The 12,830-nt window shown below is 39.0% G+C and overlaps 1 protein-coding gene across 1 annotated transcript in view; it reads left to right on the top strand.

Moving 5' to 3' along the window:
- The window catches only part of LOC104281149 (ubiquitin carboxyl-terminal hydrolase 32-like), a 60,560-nt gene that overhangs the window by 22,548 nt on the left and 25,182 nt on the right, over nucleotides 1-12,830 (top strand). The window contains 4 exon segments of the mRNA XM_009879050.1: nucleotides 8,855-8,986; nucleotides 10,332-10,439; nucleotides 11,204-11,319; nucleotides 11,712-11,774. Of these exon segments, the coding sequence (XP_009877352.1) occupies nucleotides 8,855-8,986; nucleotides 10,332-10,439; nucleotides 11,204-11,319; nucleotides 11,712-11,774 (419 nt within the window).

The raw sequence follows: 12,830 nt of genomic DNA, 5'->3' as shown, positions 1-12,830 counted from the left end.
ATTAAACCACATACAGGGTTTTTTTCCTCTTGGTTTTAAATGTAAGCATTAAAATTCTGTTCTGACTGTTTGAAATGAAAATGCATAATAAAATTAGAAGTTTAGAGGCAGGTAATTTATTTGCGTTACGTGGGAGGCTGCATGTTGATGTTACAGAAGACCACTAAATACTCTGAAGTCTAGTAGACAAGGCAGAGAAAAGATACGCTGAAAAAACCCAACCCCCAAAGCAACCCTCTTTAAATTTTCTAGACTTAAAGCCCAGGGAAAAAATCTCTCAAGCAGTATCAAATCGAGATCTGCCATACCTCCAACCTTGTCAAGGCTCCTTTGCCCTGCGTTCCCAACAAGCTTCACCCCAGGCCTCTGGATGTTACCTTTGAAATTGAAGCTCTTTCTGAGCAGTTTTTACTGTGCTTTCTGCATTGGGTTTTTATCTCTATATGGTCAGTTTATAATAATTTCATAAGTCTCCTGTGTATTGCAGCATCTGATACGTAAATTGGATTACAGGAGGAAGTGTTTGGTCTCTTTTCTAGGAAACGTGCGTGTGTGGTTGCTCTTTCACGTGTGCTCGTTTGTATGGCTACATTTTCTGTTAGAGAAATTACCAGGCTTTTAAAGCTTTGTGAGATGTTTTTTTGAGACTCTAGTGGGTGTTTCAAAACAACTTGTAGTTCTCAGGGGAAAAAAAAAAAAACTTCTAAAAAAATTAATTTCTTCTGCCATATATTACATCAGACTACTGTGATATTCAGTGTTTTGTAGTAGTTAGTGGTGTTCTCAAGTGTTGTGAAGCTGAGTGAAAAATTAACTCTTCGATTGTTAGGACTAAAAAGCTGAAATAAAATATTTGAGAGTATTTGAAGTTGTTGTTGAGTCTTCACGTGCATGTCCGATCTGGGGTCAAGCTTCTTATTGTATTCCAGAAAACTCCGTACCTTGCCTGTAGTTTTGAATCAGTAAAATGTTTCAAACTGTATTTTGTCAACAGGCTCAGTGTGCTTAACCGAATTTAGAAAGCTCATGTGGCAGTTAGGTTTGGACCTCTAGATAAAGTTAAATTTTACTGTGTTTTTGTTGTTTGCTGGTTAAATGTCGTGATAAGAAAACCCAAGTAGTTGTGCTGTGTTAGGATGGCTGCAGCCTGCTATCTTCAAATGCCAGATACAGAGAACGCACTGGAATTGAAGATGGTAGGAGGGTGAACTGGTGAACTAAACAACTTCCAGGTCTGGACAGATACCTTCTTTATAATGTGGCCGATGATTTCCCTTGTGGTTTGAGCCAGCATAGGAATCTGGAGGAAATTGCAGTAAAGTATGAATACTTGAGGCCTTGCAGATTTGTTTAAGTTTAATAATTGCAGTCTTATCCGGTCAGTCGAAGGAACAAGAGATTTGGTGCAGAAGTATTCACACGGCTGAGCGTGTAAAAGGGTGAGAGCTGTTATGACAGTTCCTTCTCTCCAAATGAAGGCTTCTTCGCAATACTTCCACCTAGGGTGATGGTGGCTTTGGGGAAGAACAAGTAACAGAAATAATGTTTAGTAAACCGAGGCAAACACTTTTAGCAAAATCTAGTGAAAGAATGAAAATTTCAAATATTCTTCTGTAAAATGAAAACTAATTTGTGAAACTCTCTAGTGCACGTAGGGATTCGTAACCCGCCTGTGCGGTGGAATCACAGCACGCCCTCTCCTGGCTCAAGCTTCAGACCCTCCTACCAAGCCTTACCTCTTCTCCCAGTGTGCTCCCGTTAAACATCTTGAATAATGCGTCAGAGACATGAAAAATTGCAGTGATAAAAATAGTGAAAGTTATTAACATTGATTTAGAAACAGACAGCGAACATTTTATTGCAGAGCATCGGTGACTCCATTTAAATTTGCTTAATGAGCCAAGCTATCAGGGAAACAAAGGAATTCTAATTTTTCATTTGTAAATAGCATTTATTTTGGTACACAGATGACTTTAATTCTATTTCTCAACACATAATTAGAAATGAAATTTTAAAGTTACAGGAAGTTGCACACACTTGCTGCTTTTAATCAAATTCTGTTCCGTTTCACTTAAATCATAACTATGAATCATTTCATTAGAAAGCTACCGAAATAACTTAAACTTCCCATGGACCTTTGTTCCTAAAAACCAGTTTTGGGGATATGACTCTCTCCTACACCTGAGTACTGACCAGCTAGCAATAGTTTGGATTTTTTCAGTTTTGTGGTATGATGAGGTACCTTTCATTATTTTTTTTTTTTAAATTTAAAATAGCACTGTGGTGCAGCATGTACATCAAAGATCAATCTGGTCAGGGGCTCCTACTAACACTAATTCTCTGTAGGGGAGTATTCCCTCAAATCATTATACATCCTTAATAATTGCAAATTACACACCTCGCCTCTGGCATTCTAAGCCCAAATGCAGTGATTTAGTAGTACCACAACTCTTAGCCGCTGGAGGAGGTCATTGTGTGGCCTCCCCTGGCTGGTTTGCACTCCCAGCACTGTCGGAACGGAGCTGACTCCGTCCTACTCGCACAGGGCAGCTTTCTGTGGCTCCGTTTGGCAGACAGACGGACGGGAACATGAGACCCATGGAAGCCTCTCCTCTCCCACCAAGTGGAGGGCCTGGGGCTCACTGCATCATTCATTTCATAAGATATTGAGGCTTTTTTTTTAATTATTATTTGTTATTATTGTTATTTTTTCTCTCCAGCAGGGGAAAATTACTCCTGCATGGATTTGTGGGCAGTTTTAATTTTGCGGCAGCGTGGTCCTTGATTTCAGAGGGTCTCTGCTCTCCTTCCTTTTTTCTATTCAGTGTAAATGCAAGTGGCTCTTGGGTTTCTTCTTGATTTTTTTTGTCCAAGTCAGATAAATCTGTTTCAGACCAGGTGCCCCATCCCCAGCTTGGCTGTTATATTTGCTGCCCTACTCACTCTGGGGGAGACCTCGGTGGTTTCCTTCACTTGGCTGGAAATATTTCTTCTGCCGCAGCGTAGGTGGTGGTTCCTTCTTTATCACTGAGTCATTTTGGTGTGTCTCACTGTCATGTGATGGGCTTATATACTCGGGTTGCAGTGCTTTTCCGTGGGCAGAATACTCACGTTTATCAGAGAGGTTACTGGTTCCAAACTGACAGACCATGTAATTTGTATGGTTTTTTGTTACCTGTCACTGATTTCTTATTAAATAGCATCCCAATTCTCCTTTGAGTTGGTTCTGACTCTTCTGTCATCAGAAAAATTCATCAGAATGCTCCTGCTTTTTCTGACACCTCTTGTGTACTGGAATGCAGTAAAACAATGTGTAATCAGTATAGTAATTATATTTTAGAATATATGGTTATCGCTAATATAACACAGGAAATGAGAGAAGTCCTGGATAACCAGGTGGCGTGGTTGAAACGGAAGAGAGAGTTTTTGAAACCGTATAAAATTGTAATTGTGCAAGTCACCGCTTCTGTCAGAGGTGGGTTTAAAAACCTGTAGGGCTTTATGGTAAGAGGAGGATGTGAGTCTGGAAAAGGAAATTGAACTGAAGAGATCACTTCAGTTTGCTCACAGTAAAAGGCTGTCTGGATGCTAAATACATGGTCCCTAGCTTGTCCACCCTTTCTTAATGATGCATGGAAGAGCACTAGAAGATAGTTTTGAAGATTTGGGATTTGTTAAAGGTGCCTTTAAGAGCATATTTCATTCTGTGCCTTGGAAGAAACTTGCAGCACTTGTGCCTCGAGAGGAATTGCAGTGCTTCATTCCCCTCTGTATGGGCTCCTCTCGCCTTACGGCAGCGACACGCTCTGTTCTGCAGGATAACACCTGCCTGGTTGTGTCTGACATACACAGGGATCTTAGTTCAAGTTATAATATTCCCTTCTCTGTGTGTCCATTTTTCATGTGGGGGAAAAAAAAACCCCAACCCAAAAAACACAAAACCCTGAAAAACCCCAGACCAGGCCACTAAGAAAAAGCCTCGGTGTCACTTAATCTGCATTTTGCCACTTCATTATCCTCTTAGCTCCGGGGCTATTTTATGTTGTGCAAAGCAGCTCTTAGTGCCCACGTCCCAGAGTCTTTGCCCTGTTAATTTGGAAGGGGCAAACAAGCACGGTGAGTTGGAAACACGATTGAGTGTTCTTCGCTCTCCGGTTCCATCTCGGCCACCGCGCGATGAAGAGCTCTCGCTGGGGCTGGGCACTGGGCTTTGCGGGGAGCGTATCATGGTAAACAGTGGAACCACCCGAGTGCTGGTTAAAATGTTGGGAATATGGTATGCTTCTACTGCTGTGAGCCAGACAGGATTGTACCAATAGGTGGGTAAAACTTAAAGTTTTAAAATAGAATTAAATACTTCGTTAATTCTGGTCGTGTAAAGAATTGCAATAGATAGTGCCTGAAATGAAAACATGTTTTATTTTTTAAGACAGCAGATAATTCATGGCTTGCTACCTTTGTAATATTTAAGAGCATACATTTCATGGAAATGGGATTAAAATGAAGAATATTGGGAGTTTTTCAGTGTTATCACTGTCATAGAACCTGCCTGTCAATCTCGGTGGCAGCTGGTTTTAAATTAACTAGTTTTTAGATTTACAGTTTCTCAGACATGTATTTTTGCTGAAAATGTTTACCTGTTCTTCCTTTAAAGTGCGAAGGTTGTAGCTTGAGGTGTACGTGGTATTGTCATTCCTCTGATTATACTTGTCTAATTCTTAAAGAATTGAACTAAGGAACACGGCTCATAACTTTACAGATCTGAACGTTTTTTATATTTTTAATGGACAAATGATAAGGGAGACATAAAATAGCGTATGGTAGTAAACTGCTAATATTTTGTTACATTTCTCAGGTGCATTATATCTCCATGTGACCTCAAATACCTGTATCGTGCATTTAATCAGCAAAAATGAATACTTGGCCTAGAAAGCCAGTCTGGTTTGATGTTTTGTGACTATATTGTGTATATATAAGATAGATTTATTTTTTTAAATAACTCCAAGTTATATAAAATTTGAACTGCTGAATGGAAGCCCAGTTCACACTGCCTGATGTGATTTGAACAGGCCTTAGGAAAAAAAATCTTATAATTTGGAAAGGTAAAAGCCTTTATATAAACGAAACCTCTTTAGAATACTTTTTTTCATGGACATTAGTGTGTTTGGATAAGTGCAGTCTGCTTTTATCATGCTTCATTTAAACTTCAGTAACAAATAGGATTATACGTATGTATCATATATTGCAAGAGATTGCTTCTAGTTTACATTTATGGAGGAATAGGTGGCACACTGCATACCCTCAAGCTGTTTGACAAGATTATGTGCAAAAAATCACTCTGGAGAAAGCAAATTATGTAACAGCTGGCTTTTCAACTGCAGAATTAAAACTTTCACGTGTGCTGTAATCCAATAAATCTTCCTGTATTTTATGTAAGTGAAACTATTGCAGTGGGCTACAATTCAGTGTTACTATGAATGGAAAATAGTCTTTTGTCACATTTTTACTTGTATTCAGCCTAAGCTGTGGAAGTCTAATCAGTACAAACAACGTTATTTACTGCTTTGGCAGTTTTACTTTCTAGTGTTTTTGGCTCTTCTGCAGAAAGTCAATACCCTGGACCTGCCTTGGCTGTAATATCACTGTAGCACAAGCACTCATACTTATCAGCTGTTCTTCTGAAGATGATTCTCTGAAAATTCTTTATCTTTTAAATGACCACGTAATTTCCCCCAGTGCTTGACAGAAATGCAGATAAGATGCTTTCCGATAACCTTTCGTTTCTGAGATTAAAATAATAAAGCAATAAAGTTTGCACTGTGGAAAGCACAATTTGAAAAATAGAACACGACTGGAGTCTTGGATAGGTATTTGAGAAAGGTTCTCTGGCAAAATAAAACCAATCTTTCACTTCGTAATTGCTAAAGATAAATAACGCACCTGCCAGCGAAAGCAGTCAGCAGGATTACTCTTCAGTAAAGACAGTGTGAGCTTCCTTATGTTTTCTGACTATTTTTAGTGTTGCTTCATTTCAAGAATGAAGTGCAACTAGCACATTTGTTATTCTTCCTGCTCACAAAGGTAGATTAAAAAGAAACAAAGCGATTTACATGGTCGTGCTCGAGAGAGTTACCATAATGCTTTTGTATTTGCTAATGAGAGCAATAATGTATGTGTGCAATTCTTCTAAATGACAGTACAAACTTGCCCTTTATGTGCAGTTGTGTAGGTAGTATAAAAGCACTGCGATTCTCACGTACTTAACGTTCTGTCTCATAAAGTGGCTTTTACCTTTCATTTGTTATTTTCCTTTTTGTTTATCCCCGTTCTTGAAACTCCACAAATAGACTTTTTCTTGTACTTCCTGCAGAATACCCACACTCTAGCCCTAATGTCACATCTTGTGAGCTCTTTCTTATCAGTACCGTAGCACCCTAATACCTGTAGAGATAACAAGATTGAGAGAAAGTGTGTTTTCTTTGGTAGATTTTCTCCTGTCTGTTGATAGACAGGCTGTTGGGGGCAGGTATGTCGTTAAAGCATCAAGACATCCCTGTGTTTCTTGGAACGTACGAGTGTGGTTCTGCATCACTTGCCTGTTGTGTCTCGAATCACAAAGGTGCTGGCATCTGTGGTGGTCCTAAGCACCTGGGATATTTCTGTCTGCTTGTCTTCAAAGAAATAACTACTCTGTTGCTCTTGGTTTCTAGTAGAGTAATGTTCCTTTATCTGTTCAGATTACTGCGTCTGTATGTGTTGGGGATAGACCTGTTAGTGGGGCCGGCTGTGATAGGACATGGCGTAATGGTTTTAAGCTAAAAGAGGAAGGATTTACACTTAAACACAAGGAAGAAATCTTTTATGACCAAGGCGATGAAACGCTGGCACAGGTTGCCCAGAGGGGTGGTTGAAGGCACATCCCTGGAAACATTCAAGGCTGGGTTGGACGGGGCTCTGAGCAACACCATGTGGTTGACGACGTCCCTGCCCATGGCAGAGCCTTGGACTGGGTGACCTTTAAAGGTCCCTTCCAGCCCAAACCATTCTGTCATTATGACACAAGCAAGAGCCAGGAGATGGTAAACCAGATAAGGGAGTTGATCTGTCTTGGAGGAAGGAGAGGGAAAGTAGGAAGGAACTCAGTTTAGTTTTGCTTCTGGCTCAGTTCTCTTCCTCAGAAGAAGATGAAGCAGAAGAATGCAGATGCCCAAGAGCTGCTTGTGATGCAAGTGAGGATCCGGCAGCAGGAACCTGGGGTTACGGGGGAAGAAGAACTTTCTCTGTTGGGCCAGAAGTTACGTTGGCTTAACGTGCCCCTGGAAGTGCAGCTGTGGTGCGGGTATTCGTCTGCTCTGTCCAGTGATCGTAGGGAGCGTGCAGGGGAAAAGGAAGACAGGTTTTCGCTGATGCTACTGGTCTAGTTAGACCACCTAAAGGTATTTTATGGGAAGATATTTTGCATTCCTCTATGGCTACTTCAGGTCCCAGTCTTTTGGTAAAAGTTGTCCAGACTTCCCGCTGATGAGTGGAAGGTGCATGGTTCTGGATGCGCTATACAAGGTGCCTGCTGGGTAGTTACAACTAGTTCGTGATTACTATAGGTTACCTGAGTTACTATTCTGACTAAATTACCACTCCTAATGACAGACTGGGTGTCTTCTATTCTTAAACCCTACAGGATTATTATTGTTTCTGTAGACTAAACCAGGGCAAGTAGCTCAAGTTAAACCTATTAGAAAGCTGGCGTGGATTTAAAGACTCAGAACCATCTGGGAATGGGATCACACGTGGTGGTTCTTAATATAGACAGCTTTGTCATTCCGTATCTGTTTGAGAACCTATTAATTTGCACTGACCTAAAGCGGTGTTGTGACACACTTGCATATGTAAAAAGGTTAAAAGTATTGTTGAATCGAAACTTAGTATTTATATATATATATATATATACACACACACATATATTTAATTTTAAGGATAAAAACATCAGACGAGTGGCATTTGTACATAATGTTTTGAAAGAAAGCACAAATTCTTCCTCTGGCTATTTGTATTCACCCTTGCCTAGCATCTTGTTCTGCGCATTGTTGGGTTTGTTGTGGTTTTGGTTTTTTTCCCCCCGTTCTTTAAATGAGCTTCTAAGTTCCTCTGTATAGAGTGTCTTCCAGGTTTCTGTAATCACTCCCCAATGTTGCCTGGCTTCCTAAGTGCATCTGGAGTATAAATAGTAAGGTGAAACAAACGTTTATTTTTGGAAAAAAATAATGCTAAGATAGTGCTTAAATGTGACAGGAATATTTAGCCTTATTAGAAGGCTAAAAGCTTCAAATAGGGGTTTTTCAAGAGCAGCCAAGCACTATTTTTTTTTAATTTATTTTAATTTCTTTTCATAAAAGTTCTGGGATTTTTTGTTTGTTTGTTTGTTTAAATGCTACTTCATGTCCTTTTAGAATATTTAAATATACTAAATAGCTTGGGAAAATAAGATACTGCACATATAATCCAGTTTTCAATTCACCAGGAAGAAATATCTGAAAGCGAAGAGACTGCTGCAGCCTTTAGCAGTGGGGAAAGTTCATTTCTGTATTTCTGAACACTTGTGACGATGTGTCATTGATGTTGAAGTCCTAGATAGCATGTAGGTAAAGTGATTGTGTAGATAAAGAAGGTAAAATTGAACCTTTATTTCTCTACTGGTCATATTTTTAAATTTTTTTTTTATGCAGGAGTCAGGCATAAAAGAAATTAATGTGAATTCTCTTTGTGACAAAATAATGTTGCATTTTTATGTGATGCTGGATTCTAACATGGTCTAGATATTACCAAAAAATGTCTTTTATGTTTGTTCATTATGCAGTGGAAGAATCTGACATCATCGATCTTGAAAAACGCTACTGGCTGCTAAAAGCTCAATCGAGAACTGGACGTTTTGATTTAGAAACATTTGCCCCCTTAGTTTCCCCTCCCATTCATCCATCTCTGAGTGAAGGTATGGAACATCGATCGTACGTGTGGGGAAGTGATGTTGCTGTCACGTTCACTACCTGGCGGTTTACTGACATTGGGGTGTTAAAAATGGACCTATTTTAAAATGTATTTTAAGCTTAAATTATAGACTTTTGCTGCTGAGCGTGTGAAAATGAGAAAAGCTGCCCCAGAAATCTCTGTTTGTCAGGAAATCTTGAACAACCAGGAAAGTGATGCTTTTGTGTGTTACATTCTTATTAGTTGACCAGAAATACGTGAAACTTTAGGTGTAACTTGCCCCGTAGTTGCTTAAAATTTTTCAGTGGGTTCCTTAAGGTTCTGCAATGTGAAAATCCACGCCTGTCTCTGAATGAGACCACTTTTAATCTGACAAGCGTGAGTTTCATCTATTAAATGAGAAGTCAGCATGCAAGTCAGAAGTTGTGTCATGCAGTCAATGAAATCGTCTTCCCTAATAGTGTAAATTAAGGAGGATTTTGGTCGGGAGATTTGCGTGCTGTGGTGCAGGTGTATTAACAGTCAAGCTTGTCCTTCAAGTCAAAGCCACTCTGGTAAGAAGCGGAGGTTGTGATTGTGTAATTGCCATTTACTGCACGACGTAAGGACATAAGTAACATTCTACTTACGGGCGAGTTTTCCTCTGCAGTCCTTGAGTGACAATGTTTTATCACCAAATGGCCAGTTTTATGGACGAGTGGCAGGAGTAAGTAGAAAAAGGGAAATTCATCTGCAGTGGGTGCAGTTAAAATCCACCAGCACTTAGTGCAGTTCAGTAGGGATGTATCCTCACATCCTTTTGCTCGTAAGTGTGTTTTATCTACTTAGAGATACACATTTACACAGCCGCTGTGGGGAAACTGGGATGATTTCTGGTCATTTTGTGTGTCTTCTGTGGGCTGTACAAATAAGTTAAACAAAAATTTAAAATTATGAGATAAAAAATGTTTTATGTGTTGAATGGCAGTAACTAAAACTCCTAACTCCCTGAGAGCCAGTGGTGTCGGGTGATTTCCACCGAGGTTTTTGTCAGGCACTTTGGAAAAGCCAAAGCATTTGGTGTCTGAGTTCCTTTGCTATTTTGGCCCTTTAGTTTTTGTCAAAATGCTTGTGCTGACCATACTGATTTACATGTACACTCTATAAATCGGTCCTTGCAAGGAGGATGTGAAAACGAGGTGATCTAATCACCTTTCAAATGGTCTTGATAGTGCTTAATTATCTTTATTACACTGGGTGAGAATTTGCTCTTTGCAAGTGTGAGCCATTAACCCCTCGTGTAACGACTGAGGGGCTTGTCAGCCCTTTCAGCCAGATGCAGTAACAGGAGATGCTCTTGTGGTTTGCAGGTTTGTTTAACGCTTTTGATGAAAACCGAGACAATCACATAGATTTTAAAGAAATTTCCTGTGGGCTCTCAGCATGTTGCAGGGGACCCTTGGCAGAAAGGCAGAAGTGTAAGTATGCAAAATGTTAACTTAATTTTAGAGAAGGTTTTCAGTTTGAGCGCTCAAGTTCAGTTGTTTCCAACTTTCTGGATTTTTTTCCTACTGAACAAGTTTGTGGCTGTGAAAGGTGACAGACCATAGAAGAAAAAAATTAAGGGAATTTTAAATATCAGGCCTCCTGTTGTAAAGGATGATTAAATCCAATTCTGTATTTTTTATAACACAGCCTCTATAGCTTCGCATAAATTATCAACCAGTTGGGAGAAAAAAATATATTTCCAAAGTTATTTTTCAGCGTGATGCAGAAGTGTGCATCTCAATACAGAATTTATTTGTTATTTGGAGTAGAAAACAAATGTCCTATTTGATTATGTTGTGGTAAATAACATGTTCGGGCTTGTTTACTATCCAGTTTTCAGCTGGTTCCCCACAAGGTTCTTGTGTTTTGAGATACCTTTGTTCTGTACTTTTCCAAAGCCATATTGCTGCAACTTAAAAGCTATCATTCACTGGAAATTTCTGGATGCACATATGTTCCCTGCTATGGCACATCAGAAAACACAGCACAGAATTGCACGAATCTAGATTTCAGTTTATTAAACACAGCTGCTCCATTTCCTCACTACCACACAGGCATCCTGCCGCATCAAAACTGTCAGCACTAAATCCTGTTCTTGTGACTCTGCAGACTTATAGTCTGCGGGGAAAAAAAAATAAAAAAATAGTTGTTGAATAGTTGTGACATAGAAAAATAATTTCTTTTTTTTCCTCAGTTTGCTTCAAGGTTTTTGACGTTGACCGGGACGGTGTGTTGTCTCGCACTGAACTTAAAGAAATGGTCGTTGCACTTCTAGAAGTCTGGAAAGATAACCGGACTGATAAAATACCTGTAAGTTATACTCGTGGGTTTTTTATTCATTTACTTCTCTTTCTTAAAGTCATCCTTCAAAAACGGGAATATCAATGTTGTTTGAACATGATTTCAGTGAAATACGGGCTTCCTTGAGCCACCTTAGCTGAGGAGTACTGAGAACTGGATGTCATGTACCCTGCATGACTGTGACCTGCCGTTAAACAAAGCAGAACGATTTGGCTATAATGTCTGCTCCTTCACTTAAAGAAACTCTAGGTACAGAAGTACAACTGTCTGCAAGCCCTCAGTTGTGAATTAGGTAGAGCTATTATCAACATTTCTTGCAGTTGTATTTTTTTTCTGAACACGTGCAGCTCCAGAGAGTGTGGCGAGAATGTAACTGTTTTCTAATCCTTTTGTTTGTTAAGGAATTGGACATGGATTTGTCTGAAATTGTAGACGATATTTTGAATATGCATGATAACACAAAGGTAGGAATTTGCTATTCTTTCCTTATCATTTTTATACTCTAGTATCCTCAGTTCATTTATAAGAATAAGTAAAATCTTGTGCTTTTTTAAAGCAGAGATGTGTCAATAAAAGAATCTCTTTTAAGAAATACCAGGTTTTTATTAAAATATTCCACCATGTTCTCTGAAAGAACGTGTTTGAATTTTACAAACCGCTTTTACATATGAACCTAAACCGAAAATACATAACCAGATGAAATTCATTTGAAGCACATACTGTTTGCGAGGCTTTGCTGTGCATAATTAATACAGGTTTTAAATCTGATGCTTGACTTTTGTTCTGGAGAAACTCTTCTTCTCTTGCATGTTAAAAATGTTCTTATGAAAAAAGGGGTAGTGCATTAATAGATCTTGTATTTTATGCTATGTAAAGACACATTTCTCCTCCTGTGCTGGAACAGAACTGTATTAATTCAGCAGTAACTTATGCATTATCATTATCAAACTACTTTGCAATAATATTATATACAGCCAGTGAACTATATATGATGATATTGTTTCAGAGCTAAGTATCCATGAAACGACAGAGGCATCTGTCATAACTGTCACGACGCACAGCCAAAAGTCTTGGGAGTTTATATTGTGCTTTATTATTAGCTCCGTGTAAGTCTTTAATTACGTTCTTGCTTTTTCGAGATAGGCACTGTCATCCACAAACAATATATGGGAAGTTGTTTCCATTATTTCATCCTTTGCCTCGCTAATAAGAAAGAGGGTGTCTGGAAACGATAAATTATTTAAGAAAAACTATAAAGAATGTCTAGAAATGCTTAATTACTTGTTTGAATAGTTGTCTTGCCTGCTCGCACTCCCAGCAAAGTGGTGGGCAAATACTTTATTATAATTCTCTCATTACCGAAGCAGTGGAAAATATGGCCTCAGTGAGGTCTTTCATCCTTCGAGGCTTTTATTCTTTGTTTTATTAAAAAGAGTAGTTTATAAGGAAAGTGTATACCAAACTCTTTTCCACAAAATATTTAAGACGACGAGTAAGTTGTACTTGCATCATGGATGTAG

This window comes from Apaloderma vittatum, unplaced genomic scaffold (genome assembly GCF_000703405.1).
Source record: "Apaloderma vittatum isolate BGI_N311 unplaced genomic scaffold, ASM70340v1 scaffold23551, whole genome shotgun sequence".
Lineage (NCBI taxonomy): Eukaryota > Metazoa > Chordata > Aves > Trogoniformes > Trogonidae > Apaloderma > Apaloderma vittatum.
This window is presented reverse-complemented; position numbering and strand designations above follow the sequence as displayed.